The following is a 15,062-nucleotide window of genomic DNA, read 5'->3' on the forward strand; positions in this document are numbered from 1 at the left end:
CTTTTGACAGCTTCCTCTGTACTGTTCCTCGGTCAAGATCGATCAAATGAAAACGGAAAGGATTTGACAGCTGCCATGTGAATTACTTCTTGACCTCAACTTGGCCCCGTAGCAGCAGAAATGGGGTGAGATGGTCAATACAGACAAATTCTAGACCACTCTGACCACTTATCATAGGTCTTCTCGTATTATAAAATCCACTGTGCAATGCCAAGCTTCCTACAAACTAAGCTTAGTTGCGTCCCTAAACAAGGCTAATTGGCCAGTCCGTAAGTAGAAACCCCCGGTTCAGGGTCCCTGACATCCCTGGCCTGGCTAGAACCCAAGCTGGTGATCGTCATGGCCTTCAATTGCCTTGTGGGACAACAACTGCCCTGCCAGCCTGCGCCTCTTCTCTGGGTACAGCTTCGCTTCTGATCTGACGATTTGTAGGCTTATCCGTACCAAGTAAGCACAGATACAATGGCGTTTATCTGAGGTGTTCAAGCTCAAAGACTCTGTATCCGTACTATTCTCCCAATCAAACTCGTTAGATTTGCTCCATAACTACTGCAGATTGTCATTTTGGGACTTGGCAGGTACAGACGATACGATGCGCGCGGTCGTTTGTGGTTATGCTTTTGTGAAACTCGGCCTCTTTGGTCCGTTGATGACAGGGCTTGACTCGTGGGATGTTGGCTCTGGTGTTGGGTCATGGATGGGCGGTTTATGTCTGTGATCGGCAAAGTCGAGCCGATGTTGGTTGGTTTAGGACAGAACAAGGTCCATCCCGAGGCTGAGCTTGAGCTTTACCTTGACGAGAAGTGAGACGTGCGTGGATTCGTGTTTGTGTTTGTTAATAAGAAGTCTTCGGTGCCCATCCTCCCATGTGAGTATGATAATTGCTTGAATCTTGTCTTGTTTGCATATAACTAGCTCAGCTCAGCTTTTCGCCTTTCTTTGTGTCTCAGATCCACGATAAACAACCAAGTCTAAATCCAGCAAACAACAAGCCAACAGAAATAAGTCTAAACGCAGGAACCACTCACATCAAGCTTCCCGTTTTCATAAGACATTATTGACGCAGGCGCAACTCACTTATAAGTTAACCGCTTCCGCTTCCGCATCCGAATCCAGTAAAAGGAAGCAGTACGACTACCCACTTTCCCATTGCGTTCCAACGGACTTGTGAGACATTCAACTCTTTCTCACCATCGAATTTTCTATCCAACCTCTCCTTCTTTCTTTTCAGATTCTTTTACGCCCTCTTTTCCGACAGCCTCGATATTCATCCCTCCTTTCGGCCTGTTTACTCTCCATCGGGATACGTCACTCCGCAGACGAGAGTTGAGTCTAGTCCCAGGTGGCTTAGAACTAGCAACGCGCCCTTGTTGTGTTTCTAAATACATGCGCAACACCCGGCAAGCCACCTCTTGATTGTTCTTGCTCCTCCTCGAAGCTCCGAGAGGACGTTGAAGTGACGGTATTCCCAATCTGAGACAACGGTAACGATGGCGGGATCAAACGACTTGGAGGCGAACGGCGCCTCACCTCGATTCGAGGGGGTCGACAGTGGTTTCATAGAAAAGGCTCCTACACAACGAGCGGGTTCAAGGACGCACGCTTCTGTCTACATTTTGTATGTAAACTCGAATTGGAGCTTTTTGAACATTAATCAATGGATGTCTAACATCATTCGTTGGCAGAACATGGATCTTCTTTTCCAACGCAACTATTCTCTTCAACAAGTGGCTCATTGACACTGCTGGATTTCGTAAGTCATCTACTACCTATCATCTTTACCAATTGTGAACAAGAAACTAACAAATCTCCACAGGATATCGTGAGTATTCCGGTTATCAACAAGTACCAGTCGAGACATGAAATTAACAAACTACTAGCCATCATCCTCACCACATGGCATCTCGTCTTTGCAACGATAGCTACACAACTTCTCGCTCGAACGACTTCTCTTCTCGATTCTCGCCATGCTCTTCCTTTGTCTCGACGACTTTATGTGCGGACAATCCTCCCAATTGGCGTCCTCTACTCAGCATCGCTCGTATTTTCCAACATCGTCTACCTCTATCTGTCGGTCTCTTTCATCCAAATGCTCAAGGCTACCGGCCCGGTCTTCACACTTATCGCTTCATGGGCATGGGGGGTTGCTCAACCAGACGCCAAGACCTTTGGCAATATCATGATCATCGTAGTTGGTGTCGCCATTGCTAGTTTTGGTGAAATCGAGTTTTCCGTGTGGGGTTTCATCTTCCAGATGTGTGGTACTATTGCCGAAGCTGTGCGCGTTGTCATGATTCAAGTCATGCTCAGTGCCGAGGGTCTCCGTATGGATCCCCTTGTCGGCCTCTACTACTACGCGCCTGTCTGTACCCTCATGAACCTAGTTGTCGTCTTCTTCAGTGAAGGTCCTCGGTTTAAGTGGGAGGATGCAGCCACCGCAGGCTATGGCATGCTCTTCGCCAACGCTTTTCTTGCGTTCATCCTGAATGTTATCAGCGTCGTCCTTGTAAGTCCCGGCCAAAAGCTTGACATCCTTCCTGTGCTAACTGCTGTCCAGATCGGTAAGACTTCAGGACTCGTCATGACTCTCAGTGGTATTCTTAAGAGCATTCTCCTCGTGGCAGCGTCTGTTGTTATCTGGAGTACTCATATCAGTCTTCTTCAAACACTAGGTTACTCGATTGCTCTCATGGGTCTTGTCCTGTATTCGGTGGGTTACGAGCAGCTACTCGACGCATGGGATGGGCTGGTCGCCTGGGGTACGGGTGTGAACCGTGAAGGGGAAATGTCTTCCGCATTGCGCAAGGCGATTATGGTCGGTTGCCTGGGTTTCATCACTGTGGTCATTGCCGGAGCATTGTGGCATTACCACGGCCTCTCTGGCACTCAAGTGGCGCGAGCGACAACATCTTGGCTCGGCCATTAATGTTATAACGATTTTCCTTGGATACCTCTATAGACTTGTTTTAATGATCAAACGTTTGAATACTGAATCATGTGCTAATCAGCGAGATTATGTGAAGTGGATAGAAAACTCGTGAGCCATATAGTTTGATTGATTGGATGTAATAGATAAGGGTATCTCGGTGAACCTCCAGGCTCTCCACAGAATCGACCATAAGCCTCGGCGTTCCCCTTTTGATGATTACTCTGGAAAGTATTAAATCTGGACAAATAAATTATCTACCGCTCCAGCATTAGCGACGAGTTCTACTACCATCCCGTCGCTCTCGCCTGGGAGACAAACTCCGATCTCGTCTGTTTCTCCTGTCCCTAGACCGTTCTCTCTCCCGATCCCTATCGCGGTCTCTATCCCGCTCTCGTTCACGAGATCGGTCTCGGTCCCTGTCTCTGCGGTCTCGATCTCTATCCCTATCGCGATCTCTGTCCCGGTCTCGCTCGCGGTAGCTGTCTCCGCCTCTCAACTTATCACGGTCCCTATCTCTATCGCCTCTGTCCCGTTCACGATCCCGGTCCTTAGTCGCGTCACGCTGGCGGCTGCGACTCCTAGTGCGACTTGCTCTGCGTTCCTCGCGGCCTCCAGGCATGTACCTATCAATGTCGTCGGTGACGCGACGGCGCCGCAAGTCGGGCGATATCTCGCCACTGCTCTTTTTATCATCGAGTCCTGGGATCGGTAGGCCCTTGTTTCTGGCGTCCTTCTGTGCCGCCAGATATGCCTTGGCCTCCTTTTCCCGCTTCTTGACCTCTTCTTGCTTCCACTCTTCAAGCTCATCCTGTGCCTTGCTAGAGCTGGGTCGCGCAGCAGAGGCGGTAGCCAGTGATCGAGAAGGGCTTCGTCGGTCGGATGGTTTCTCCTTTTCTTTTTCACGTTCCTTCTCGGGGGCCTTGTCGCGTTCTTTCTCGCGTGGCTTCTCTTGATCACGGTCATCACGAGTTCTCTCTCGGCTTCGTCGTCGTGGTGGAGATCTTTCGTTTCTCTCGCGGTCTCGAGGGCGATCTCTATCACGATCTCTTTCTCGGGGATCATAGTGATCAGCTCCACCAAGTCGGACATCGCGGGGACGGCTTGGATCACGCCGAGTACGAGAGCGGGTTCTATCCCGTCTCTCAGTACGCAGCCGCGATCGTGAGCGATCTCTCCTTTCTCGACTTCGATCTCTTCTGTCTGTCCTGGCTCTCGACCTGCTTCTCTCGCGACGATCAGCCACCCTGGGTCGGGAGCGACTGCGTTCGCGTCTTCGAGATCTGCTTCGCTCATAGTGATCATACTTGGGACGAGAGCGGCTTCTAGCAGTGCGCTCGTCTCTGACAACCCCTGAGCGGGCTCTATCTTGTCTAGTTCGAGAGCGGCTTCGATCACGTCTGTCCCGAACCCGCGACCCACTTTGTCCTCTGCGTGGGGAGTTTGAGCGCCGGTCACGACGGTTGTCTCGCTCCCGTGGACGATCACGATCTCTGTCGCGATCTCCATCACGATCCACAGCTCGTGAAGCACTTCGTCCTGGTTTGGTTTCGTCGACTGTAGGCTTCTTTGCTTGAGAGGGAGTTTCGGAATCGGCGCGCTCCGCCTTAAGCCCTGCATCGCTGGTCTTGCGGCCTTCGGCGATTGAAGAGCGTTCTCGCCGAATGGGGTTGATGGCCGAAACGGGCCCTGTCTTTCGTGGTGGCGGTGCCAGAGCCGCATCGACCTCCATCTCTTGCTTTTGAGATGGCTTGGAACTTTCGCGAAGTAAATCAGCCAAAGCCTCTTGTTCCAGGCGCTCATGCTCCTCTTTGGAGAGCTTCTCTTTCAACTCTGCAGAAACAGCCAGTTTCTCCTTATGGCGGTCGTCCCTATGTCGGTCATCGTCGCGGCGGCGATCTCGGTCTCTGTCTCGATCGTGGCCTCTGTCCCGGTCTCGTGTGTTCCGGCTTCGGTCCCTATCGCGATCGCGATCACGCTCTTTGTGTCGCTTCTCCCTTTCGAGATCCCGCAGTCTCTCACGCTCTTCACGTTCTTGTTCGCGCTTTCTGCGACGCTCGTCTCTTTCTTCCTGGCGTTTGAGTTCGGCTTTCTCACGCTCTCGCTCCTCCTTCTTCCGTTCCTCTTTCAAAATCCGTCGCTTCTCCTCTTCAATTGCTTCTTCTTTCTGTCGCAATTCTTCCCGTACGCGTTCACGCTCCGCCCGTCGAGCCTCTGTTTCAGTCGCATACTCCTCATCTGTTTTAGCACCTCGAGCTTTTTCCGCCTCTGCTACTTCTTCGCCAACATCTGCCCGTCGTGTTTCGCGGATGCGCTCTTCTATAGCGCCGACGTCGATTAATTGGCTGATGACATCTTCTGCCTTTTGGTAGACTCCAGATCTTTCTAGAGCACCATCGATGAGGGCCGCAGCCTTTCTGCGATCGAGTGTGAGGAGTTGCTGCGGATTGCGTTCGATTTCCTGTTCAGCGACTTCGAGAATAGATTTTGTGACTTGAGCCTCGTAGTCCTAGGTATATGTTAGCAACGGCATGCCTGTGTATATCTGTAGTAGCATACGCTGGCTTCGAATTTGTCCCAAACTTGTTTGCGGATAGTATCATAGGCGCCCTCCTTCTTGAAGCTATGCGCGAGGGATTCTATCGCCGCTCTTGTCGCCGAAGGTAGAGGAAGATCAGAGGCTTTAAATTTTGGCGGCGCAGGGGCAGACGGTTTATCGATGTCCATGGCAGAGTCCTCAACACCTGATGCGGCCATAATAGCAGATATGCACTTCGGCGCAATGAATTTGAAAAGGAGGTTGATTAGGGCGCGTAAGAAGGGCGCTGTAGCTGATTGTTGTAATCAGCGCATAGCGCGCACGTCCCAGCAACTTGCAATTAGGCTCTGAGCTGGAAGACTCAACCTTCAACAAACGCTTTGCAAGTTGACATGATAGAAGACCGTTTGGTAGAAATCTGGGGTTCTTTGCTTTGTCCGACGTGATGGTACAACGCCAGATCACGTGCTAATCTTTGATCTTAGCACTTTAGTAACTTCCAAGTTGGAGCTTACCCTGTAGATTGCTGGTGTCGAGATAATTTGTCACTTATTGATAGAATTTGTTGATTAACATCATTCTTCATTTGTTTACAAATATATTCTGTTATATTAGGTTCTTTGTTGATACTCTGTTAGGGGCTAGGGCAAGACGACGTGAATAAATATTAATTGAGAGCACACTTCATGCGATCCAAAAGTTAATTAACGTGATGAGAGTCTATGTATCATTCAAACACCTTTGGGGGGTTAAAGAGAAATATAATTTTAAACGAATTCATTCATTGTCTTTGAAACAAATATGACCTAACAAGGTAGCAAAGTAACAAACTGGCTAAACCAAAAACAAAGACCATAAGCCAGAGTAACGCCAGCTAATCATCATGGATGCCGTGATACCCAATGAGATAAACACTCGATACGATTCATGTACAAACCCCTTAGTACCTAGTAGTACACTTTGCAGTTGTAGTGGCTTCGGATGGCTTCTGCTCAACAGACGAGACGCCCCCTTCACAAATAGTAGGACCAGGAACCTCGTAGTCAACCGAGCTAGAGTAGACGTTGACAAGGATACCAGGATCCGCAGCATCGTAAAGCTCAGTACCGAGATAGCCAGAAGGAGAGTCAGACCCATCGCCAGTGATCTTCAAGTTGAAGCATTGGGGGTAGTTCTGTGCACCACCTTTGTCCAGAGCATTATGTAGAGCAATGATCTCATGGCGAAGAACGTAGTTTCCAGGGGCGATGTTCTTTGGAATACGGACGTTCCATCGGTCTCCGTTGTCTTGGAGTACCTTATCCGCGTACCTGCCCGGCGTGCCCTGTTCAAGAAGGCCTAGCCCATCAATTTTGAAGAACTCGAGCTTGGTCTTGTCGACTCGCTCGCAGGGGCCGTTGCAGTTGGCGAGGTAGTTCAAGATAGGGCCACTGTGGTTCTCAGGCCAGCCTGACCATCGGAGAGTGAGAGTATCACCAGCAGCAAGTTCGATGTGTCCCTTGGCTGGAGTAGCGTCTCGGTGACAGATGATATCCGGATCATCATACTTGTCTGGTGAAACGAAGCCGTTGTCTGCCTGCTCAATGGTCCAGCCAGCAACAACAGGAGGGTCTTGCATGTATGGGAAGTCGGTGCTTCCATAGCCTTGGTAGGATACACCGTTGACAATGATCTCGTCAACGTGGCCATGAGCAGAAATGCCAAGTGCAGGAAGGAAAAGAGTGAGCCAGAATGAGGCTTTGGAAGAGTGGACGGATTGGAAAGTCATGCTGAAGATAAGGACAGGAGTTGGATCCAATCAATGAATGTAATGATTTAAACAAAAGAGTGTGTTTGAAACCGGATGAAGTAAATGCTCTGCTGCTTTCAATCCATTTCATCTGGAGGGTGATTGTGAGCTTTTATAGCCGTGAAAGACATCGCTTCAAGGTCTTGTTGGGTCTCCAGCTTCACAGTTCTCAGTCGTCCTGCGATTCTCCCACACACGCGATAACTCAACCTTGATTCAACGCACATGCACTTTCCTCCGGTGTAGTTATCCTGTTTTCAGACGAATCAACTCCCGAAGGATGTATCGGCTGCATCATGATTGGTCTCTTGCTCGGCTGTCAACTTCTATCCCCTGATCTGTACAACGCGTTCTGACAAGAAACTCTTGCTGCCAAGAAACAGCCACATGTGGGATACCTGAGAGTCAGGGGTTGGCAGACAAAAAGTGAGAGAGAAGCGCTATGAAATGAATGCTTGAATCAGGGGCAGAGCTGAGATAAAGGCGTCAATCATAAACTTGGACGAATAGGATGCTGCCCCCGCCTGCATACAAACGGGACAAACGTGATGGAGGCTTGCAGCCGTTGTTTCAACATGGGCCATTCCGACTGTGCATATTCATTGGAGGGACTGAGGCGTTGAAATGCAACGAGCCGCACGCCACTCCGAAGATGAGACGGGTGAATATGCAACCCGGATACCGAGGCCTTGCCAACTAGAATGAATTCCACTGGTTTCAAGTTTAGAGAAAGTGACATTTAGTTGCCCAGGAAGAACTAGATGGCTGGAAAAAATGTTGATGTATAATTGTTGGATATTCAGAGTTGCGAGATGTCGTCTGGAGATAAAAGAATTCTGAACTACTAAAACAACACCCCTCTGTTCATTTTTTCACCATTTCATTTTCAGAAAGATGGAGGTGGATATCATGCCGTCTCTTCGTCAAGCTCGTAGGTGAGAGATACATCCCAACCGCAACGCCGTGCCAGGAAAATGCACCTCAGTACATGCAGCCTCAATACTGATAACTGAGCCGTCTTAAAACTCGCCCTCTCCACCGTGGCCTACCACACTCGCAGTCCAGAGACCAACGAGACCCCACCAGTTGACCTTCCAGCCTCTCCACAGTCCCTCACGGCCCTGGCCCTTGTAGACTGTGGCAGCGACACCCTTAGTCTTTACCTTGCCCTTCTTTGCTGCAGCTTGCGCCGAAACGGGAGCCTCGTGAGTTCCTTCTTCGTTAACAATGTGGAACATGGTGCCGAAGGTGCCTTCGTAACGTCCGGGAGGAATGATAGTGGTGAATGGCTGTCCGGGGCTGAGTGCCTGTACGTATTCCTGGCTCGACAGGAGCGAGACTTGTCCACGTCGAAGGACAGTCTCAATGGGCAACTTGAGAAGGATCGCTGACGATGAAGCAATGAATTTGGAGATGGAGAAAGCCATGGGTGAGACTTGGCTATCGATCATGAACTGAGTTCGGAGAACAAGAGGTGTGGAGAGTGTGATAAGAGGGTGGATCAAGGAGTTGAGAACGGTTGGGACTACCAGCATCGAGGAGCAGAGGTAGGAGGGGAGGTTTCTGAGGGTAGCCAGCGTCCTGCGCTGACCGTTTGAGCTCGGGGTGACAATAAGTCTAGATGGTTAGCTTTACGTTCGTTCCACAGGTGTCCAAGAATCATACCTAGTTCGGACCAAGTCCAATGGCGACAGGACAAGTCCTGTGGCAACAGCTGCGGCGGCAGCAACAAAAAGAGACGCCCAAGGGTAGGGCGAAGCGATATCAATCATTCGATCAATGTCTTCTCTAACACCCATGTCTGGGACATTGAAAATCGCACTGAGAAAGCTTCGGCCCCAGTTTTCCAGCAAAGACTGCAACACTGTGTAAAGGAATGTGGCATTTGATCCCTTCCACACTCCCCAAGCACCTTCCTTGGACCATAGCTGACCGATTACCTCGAGAATCGAATCTGGGCGTCGGAGTTGAAGGTAGTGTTCTGGGATAGCCGGCTTCTTTACAGGCGATGGCTCTCGTAGAGAGCTTGAACCCCATGGGGATTCGTGAGGTGTTGAGGGGATATTCGATGAAAAGTAATTAGGCTCTTCGCCCTCAGAGTCCGAGTCTCTAAACTACGTCGTCATGATTTAGCGGTGTAACTTGCGGAGAGCTTGAAATACACTCACATCATACATGGAGCTTCTCGGCGGAGAGACCGGCTTCTTAGGGGGCTCTGGCTCCGCGGGAAGTCCATATACAGCATTTTCATCTTGGTTTCGAACCTGCAACAAGGTCTTTGCTACCTCGAATGGCTGGGCCATAAGAACCGAGCTGTATTTCCATAGCAGCTCGTCGATAAGGCTCTTCGCATTCTGGACCATAGACGGCGAGGTGTCGCCTAGGTAATCATTGTATTCGAGATCGGAGAGGATATCGCGTGCCTTGGAGGCATATCGTTCACCAGCGGCAGTCACATGTCGTCCATCTGGGAATGGGTTTGGGCTAGGGCTCGACTTGGCGGCTGTCTCAGCGGGGGCTCCAATTGAGGGAGGGATATAGTACGGCCTCAGAGGATTGACAGCTTCTCTTTGAGTCGACATGGTTGACTGGAGCAACACGACGACATCTGTCTATAAAAGAAATAATTATAGAGAAACGCAGTGCATTGAGAGAGCTTAATGGGCTTGGGCGGGCACCAGAGAAAATGATCACCAGTACCTCCACTCTACGCCAGTGAGATCCACCAACCCCACCATCGGGCACCCGGAGTTAGCCTTCGGATTACGGTCAATGAATTTCCCGGCCGAAAGCGCCGCCCTCGCCCTCTGCTATCCGCAGCTACTCACTTTTTTTCGGGCTGCTTAATATCATCTGGGACGTGAGAGGACGAGACGGGGCTATAAGCGTCCATTGACAAAAAATTGGCGCATTTAGAGCATTCCCAAGCTTCTCTATCTCAAGCAAAGACCTTACACTTTTGCCATTACCCTATAACGTCCATACTTTTTAATTATCCTCATTAGTTCTCGACTTACGTCTTCGGCCGATCCCCCGACATCCCCGGAATCATGTCGGCGTCACGATCTTTTGCGACTTGCTTGGCCAAGCTCCCAGCTACGGCATGCCGAACAACACAGCCTATGCGCTTTAGCCAAAACATTATGTCGCAAGCTTCTCGAAGTCAATTCGCTGTAATCCCTCGAGCTGTCCGATTTTCGCCCGTTTCCCGAAGAGCTTTCACTACGTCAACGCAAAGACGACACGGACATATCGACCCTCCAAAGCCGGGTGAGGAGTATGTGCCAATGGAAACGTCGAACTTCAGTAATACCTGATTAACATAATTTAGACTCTATGTTACTTTCATTGAGAAGGATGGCACAGAAAATAAGTTTGCTGTTTCAGAGGGAGACAACCTTCTCGATATCGCCCAAGCCAACGACCTGGAGATGGAGGGCGCGTGTGGAGGATCTTGCGCCTGCTCGACATGCCATGTGATCGTTGCCGATGACGAATACTTCGACAAGATGCCCGAGCCCGAGGATGACGAGAATGATATGTTGGATCTGGCATTCGGACTTACCGAGACGAGTCGGCTGGGCTGCCAAGTGAAGATGACCAAGGAGATGGATGGTTTGGTGGTGAAGCTGCCCTCCATGACGAGGAACCTGCAAGCGAGCGATTTCAGCTAAGAAAATTACGGCATGAGGCATATGTTATGTTTTGATATATGAGACGAGATGACATGTACTTGTAAGACTACGTACTGTACTTTTAGGAGGAAATAGAACCGGACGATGATGGGCGATCAGGTGCATCATGCAGGGTATCTTTGTTGCGACTTTAGTTGCGAGGCCGGGAGAGCACGGCCAGATGATTCTACTACTCCTCTTGAAAAGAAACAAAGAAAGAACACAGAAATGTTATTACGCCTCCTCGAGTCCACCCTTTTTCAATCCGCCACCTCCTGAGGCAATCAACTCCAAGAATCCCTTCTTACTCATCTCGTTGACCTTTTCCTCTCGCTTCTTCATGCCGATGACACCCTCCTTTTTCGTACCCTTCTCTGCCTCAACGGCCTTGACCTGCGCAGCACGAACAGCGTTGAAGAGCTTGACAACACCACGCTGCGCGACCTTGCGTAGTCTCCTCTCAGTCTCCATGATCTCGGATGTAGATACCTCCAGCTCTCCGGTGGTGTCATTTGTGGTTGCGACGAGGACATCCTTTACTCGACCCTTCTCGAATGCTCGCTTCTTCTGCTCGCGGAGCTGTTTTCGCGCCTTGGACTCTAGGGCACTGTCGACAGCGGCCTTGGAGGCTTCGTGAGCTGCAGCACTTCGGGCAAGAACGGGGTCCGATCGCTTGGATGTGGATAGTTTGGTGGAAAGAATCTTGGAGAGCGATGTAGCGAAGGCATTGGGATCGTTTCGCTTTGACTTCTTGCGCTTGTTGGGGTTTGTGCCATCCATATCTTCATCTTCGTCGTCTTCTGATCCCTCGTCATCGTCATCATCTTCCTCCTCCTCAGATTCGGCCTCCGGCTCGTCGTCCTTGGGCTTTTGCGCCTTGGCATTTGTTTTTGTCTTCTTGAGAGGCTTCTTCAATGCAGGTCTCTCTTCATCGGAACTGGAAGCTTCATTGTCGGAAGCGCCGACGTTGTCGACCTGAACATTGTGGATGTCGTCGTCGGAATCAAGAAGGTTGACAGCATCGAATTCTTGTGCCTCTTCAGGTTCAGAATCACTGTTGTAATCTCGGAGTTGCTTTCTCTTTTGCTTTTTGGTAGGTCGCTGTAACCGGCCATCAGGCTGTCTCTTTTTCTTGTTCACAAGTCCGGCCATTGTGTGGAGTTATTGTGTTGATGTAACTGGGATGTACAATGCTTTCAATTGGAAGCGTCGCGGATCTGGACTGGTCGTCAAACTTTTGAGAATTTTGCCGGGGAAATTTTCTGGCGATTGGAGAGTGGGTCTAGGCGGTGAGCTAATCTTCGGGGTGGTCCAGCGTGGGGCCGGTCATGGTGGGGCCGTAGCAGCTCCCAAGAGCCGATCGTGAAATAAGAGCACAAGCGATGTAGTGTCGCCAGTGCTGGTAAATATGGACGAGAGGCGAATGAATAAGTCGGTAAAAGCGATTTTTAGTCTACAGTGAGTATAATATATTAAACAGTACTACGAGATTCCATATGTAAACAGCAAAAATTCCCGCTCGAACGTAGATTCAACCTCCACCTAGAAGAACTTAATCTTGTCCCAGAATGAGGGGGGGACAACCTCCTCAATAACGTCCTCGGGCGAGTCCGGAGCCTGGACGGTCGCCTTCCATGTCTCCTTGCCGTCAATGTAGAGGGTATAGTAGAGCGAACTCCTGTTGTCCTCAAGCTTGTCAATCGAGAAAGAACCAAACTTAGACTTGCCTCCGGGAATATAACTTTAGAATTGTTAGTTAATTGTGTTTGTTGGATTAAATAGGGAATATGGACATACCTCATCATGACATCCTCATCGTCTGTCTGCTTGTATGTGGGGAAAGGAGAAGCAAACTGGTTCAGGGGGCTGGTAGAGAATTCGTGGGCAGCAGCGGACTGTGGCCACTGCGAGTCAACAGGAGGTGGGAACCTGGTAGCGGCAAACTCATGGCGATCGCCGGAGAGAATAACGACGCTGGTACCTCGTGCACCGGAGTCCCACATAGCCTCAAGGATTTGCTTTCTCTCAGTGAGGAAGCCACCCCAGGTGTCCTTGACATTGATCGGCCAGTTCTTGGTGAATGGGACGGAAGAAGCAATGAACTTCCATCGAACACCCTTGGGCACGGGACGGGCGAGCCAGGCCAGGAGATCAGCCAATTGCTCCTTGCCCAGCATGGTCTTGTCTGTAGCGTTGAATGGCGCGTTGTTGCTAGAGCGGTAGCTGCGAGTATCCATCATGAAAAAGCTGGCTGGGCCCTGAGTGAACTCGTACCAGGTGGCATTGCGTCTGAGATTGAGAGGACCGGCGGCTTCAGAGATAGGAGGGTTGACATTGGCTTGGTAAAGGTGCCAAGGGTCCACAGCAGCGCTGTAGATACCAGTTGTGTTGGAAGACCAATCGTTCGAGATCTCATGATCATCGAGAACGTGGATCCAGCTGAGGTTTTGAGCAACAGGGGCCCAGTCGGGTGAAGCATAAATCTGTCGATATTGCATACGATATTCCTTTGCGGTCTTTCCAAATCGCTCGGGAACATCGACGTAGATAAAGTCACCAAGGAACAGCATGAATTGGGCATCCAGAGCAGGCAACAGGTTGGCAAGGTTCTTCAGACCAGGGATGGCCAAAGCATGGTCCAATGGACTGTAAGGGAAGCGAGGAAGAATGCACGAAGTAGAGAGGAAAGTGAAAAGGCCATCCTTGGTGTCAGGCATCTCTCCTGCCTTGGGGGCGGAGCGAAACTCGCCCGTGTGGTTGTTAGAAGTCCTCCATTCGTAGGTCATCTGCTTTGCAGGGTCCAGAGGCACCGTCATAGTTGTGGTGAAGTCGGTGGTGTTGTCAGTGGAAGTGACAAAGCCTGCAGTGAGCCACATCTTGGGGTCGTAAGTGGACTCGGCATCCTTAACGTGGTACTCGAATATGACAGGCATCTGGACTTGATCTGGCTCGCGAATGACGAACCTCGCCTCAGATGGCGATACATAGCCCAGTCGAACAAAAGACAGGTCGTCAGACGGGTAGTACCATCGAGCACGATATAGAGCATCAGCAGTCAAGCCGATGAGAAGAGCATTGATGAGGAAGGTTAGGAAACTCGCAATTGGACGCGCGGCGCTGGGAGCTCCAGACAAGAGAATGTTGATGATACCGGGAACCTTTTCACCGATCACAACCTTCTCCTTGACGTCAACTACATCGGTAACGATCTTGGGCTCAGACACGATGGCGACGCCATCCTCGGTCAATAGAGGGGTTTCAGCTGTGACGGACTCCTTTACAGTAACGTCAATCTCATCTTTGAGGACACCAACTTTAGGCTTAGTGCAGTAGCTCGCAATATAAGATGGAACATAGATGGCGAAGAGAGTAAAGGCGGCGAAGCCAAAGTGTGCCTGTTGGTGTGGTTAGTTCAGCTGCTGATTCGTAACGTTCTTACGCTCTCTTACAGGGAACTGTGGGTATGGTCAGCATGGTCTAACATCATATGAACAAAAAGGAAGCACATACAAGTCTGAAGAATACTAAAGCGCTTATCCTCAAAGCAAATGAGGATAGCTTTGCAGCTTTCGTCTGAGCTGCCATGTTGATGATGATGACTAGATAGTAGTGGTTCTAATGCAAAAGAAAAACAATAAGGAGGTGCTGCGCGATAGCGCGGATGAAACGGTCCGTGTAAGGCAATTGGCCCCTAAGTTGGTCAAAAGGTTAAGGAAAGTCAAGAACTATATGAGTTGAAGCTTCACGCCATGTGAGTATTCAACGCGACATGAGAAATGATGTTGTTTATGTATAAGAAGAGAGATCAGCAGTATTTTATTACGAGCTCTTTGATGAAAGGACTGACAGGGGAGTGAGGTCATGATCCACGATAATCTGGTAATGCAACATCTTGACGCGTATTGGCTCAAAGGGGGAATATATTGGATCTACCGAGATGTGGCGTCGCTGTGGCGCATCAATACCAAATAGCTGATGGTTCTAAAAAAAGGAGCTCGAGCAGGTCTCAGGAGGGGTCTTCCAGGGGGTCGGTGCCAGTAAAATTCCGCGCCGGCTCGGGAAGCTCAATCGTGGCCCGTTCGGTTTACTTACAGCACATGTCCACTTTAGCGACAGCTTGTCCTGAACAGCAGC

General features: G+C 50.1%; 7 protein-coding genes across 7 annotated transcripts, besides 1 other annotated feature; 2 read left to right on the plus strand and 5 right to left on the minus strand.

Annotated features, from left to right (window-relative positions):
- Positions 1 to 1,490: 1,490 nt before the first annotated feature.
- On the plus strand, positions 1,491 to 2,926 carry FPSE_00866 (uncharacterized protein; the record flags this gene model as incomplete). Its single annotated transcript, XM_009253986.1, has 5 exons — positions 1,491 to 1,618; positions 1,686 to 1,753; positions 1,817 to 1,822; positions 1,881 to 2,506; positions 2,558 to 2,926. The coding sequence occupies 5 exons, from the start codon at positions 1,491 to 1,493 to the stop codon at positions 2,924 to 2,926; spliced, it is 1,197 nt and encodes a 398-aa protein (XP_009252261.1).
- Positions 2,927 to 3,197: 271 nt separating this feature from the next.
- On the minus strand, positions 3,198 to 5,683 carry FPSE_00867 (uncharacterized protein; the record flags this gene model as incomplete). Its single annotated transcript, XM_009253987.1, has 2 exons — positions 3,198 to 5,435; positions 5,486 to 5,683. The coding sequence occupies 2 exons, from the start codon at positions 5,681 to 5,683 to the stop codon at positions 3,198 to 3,200; spliced, it is 2,436 nt and encodes an 811-aa protein (XP_009252262.1).
- Positions 3,258 to 3,476: a microsatellite.
- Positions 5,684 to 6,405: 722 nt separating the features above from the next.
- Positions 6,406 to 7,233, minus strand: FPSE_00868 (uncharacterized protein; the record flags this gene model as incomplete). The annotated part of the gene is made up of 1 exon (XM_009253988.1): positions 6,406 to 7,233. One exon carries the CDS (start codon positions 7,231 to 7,233, stop codon positions 6,406 to 6,408), a length of 828 nt encoding a protein of 275 aa, XP_009252263.1.
- Positions 7,234 to 8,273: 1,040 nt separating this feature from the next.
- Positions 8,274 to 9,836, minus strand: FPSE_00869 (uncharacterized protein; the record flags this gene model as incomplete). Its single annotated transcript, XM_009253989.1, has 3 exons — positions 8,274 to 8,871; positions 8,920 to 9,368; positions 9,423 to 9,836. 3 exons carry the CDS (start codon positions 9,834 to 9,836, stop codon positions 8,274 to 8,276), a joined length of 1,461 nt encoding a protein of 486 aa, XP_009252264.1.
- A 468-nt stretch (positions 9,837 to 10,304) lies between these two features.
- FPSE_00870 (uncharacterized protein) lies at positions 10,305 to 10,928 on the plus strand (the record flags this gene model as incomplete). Its single annotated transcript, XM_009253990.1, has 2 exons — positions 10,305 to 10,531; positions 10,586 to 10,928. 2 exons carry the CDS (start codon positions 10,305 to 10,307, stop codon positions 10,926 to 10,928), a joined length of 570 nt encoding a protein of 189 aa, XP_009252265.1.
- Positions 10,929 to 11,162: 234 nt separating this feature from the next.
- Positions 11,163 to 12,080, minus strand: FPSE_00871 (uncharacterized protein; the record flags this gene model as incomplete). Its single annotated transcript, XM_009253991.1, has 1 exon — positions 11,163 to 12,080. The coding sequence occupies one exon, from the start codon at positions 12,078 to 12,080 to the stop codon at positions 11,163 to 11,165; it is 918 nt and encodes a 305-aa protein (XP_009252266.1).
- Positions 12,081 to 12,470: 390 nt separating this feature from the next.
- On the minus strand, positions 12,471 to 14,513 carry FPSE_00872 (uncharacterized protein; the record flags this gene model as incomplete). The annotated part of the gene is made up of 4 exons (XM_009253992.1): positions 12,471 to 12,669; positions 12,726 to 14,323; positions 14,378 to 14,383; positions 14,439 to 14,513. 4 exons carry the CDS (start codon positions 14,511 to 14,513, stop codon positions 12,471 to 12,473), a joined length of 1,878 nt encoding a protein of 625 aa, XP_009252267.1.
- Between the last annotated feature and the right edge of the window lie 549 nt (positions 14,514 to 15,062).

Source organism: Fusarium pseudograminearum, chromosome 3 (genome assembly GCF_000303195.2).
Source record: "Fusarium pseudograminearum CS3096 chromosome 3, whole genome shotgun sequence".
NCBI lineage: Eukaryota > Fungi > Ascomycota > Sordariomycetes > Hypocreales > Nectriaceae > Fusarium > Fusarium pseudograminearum.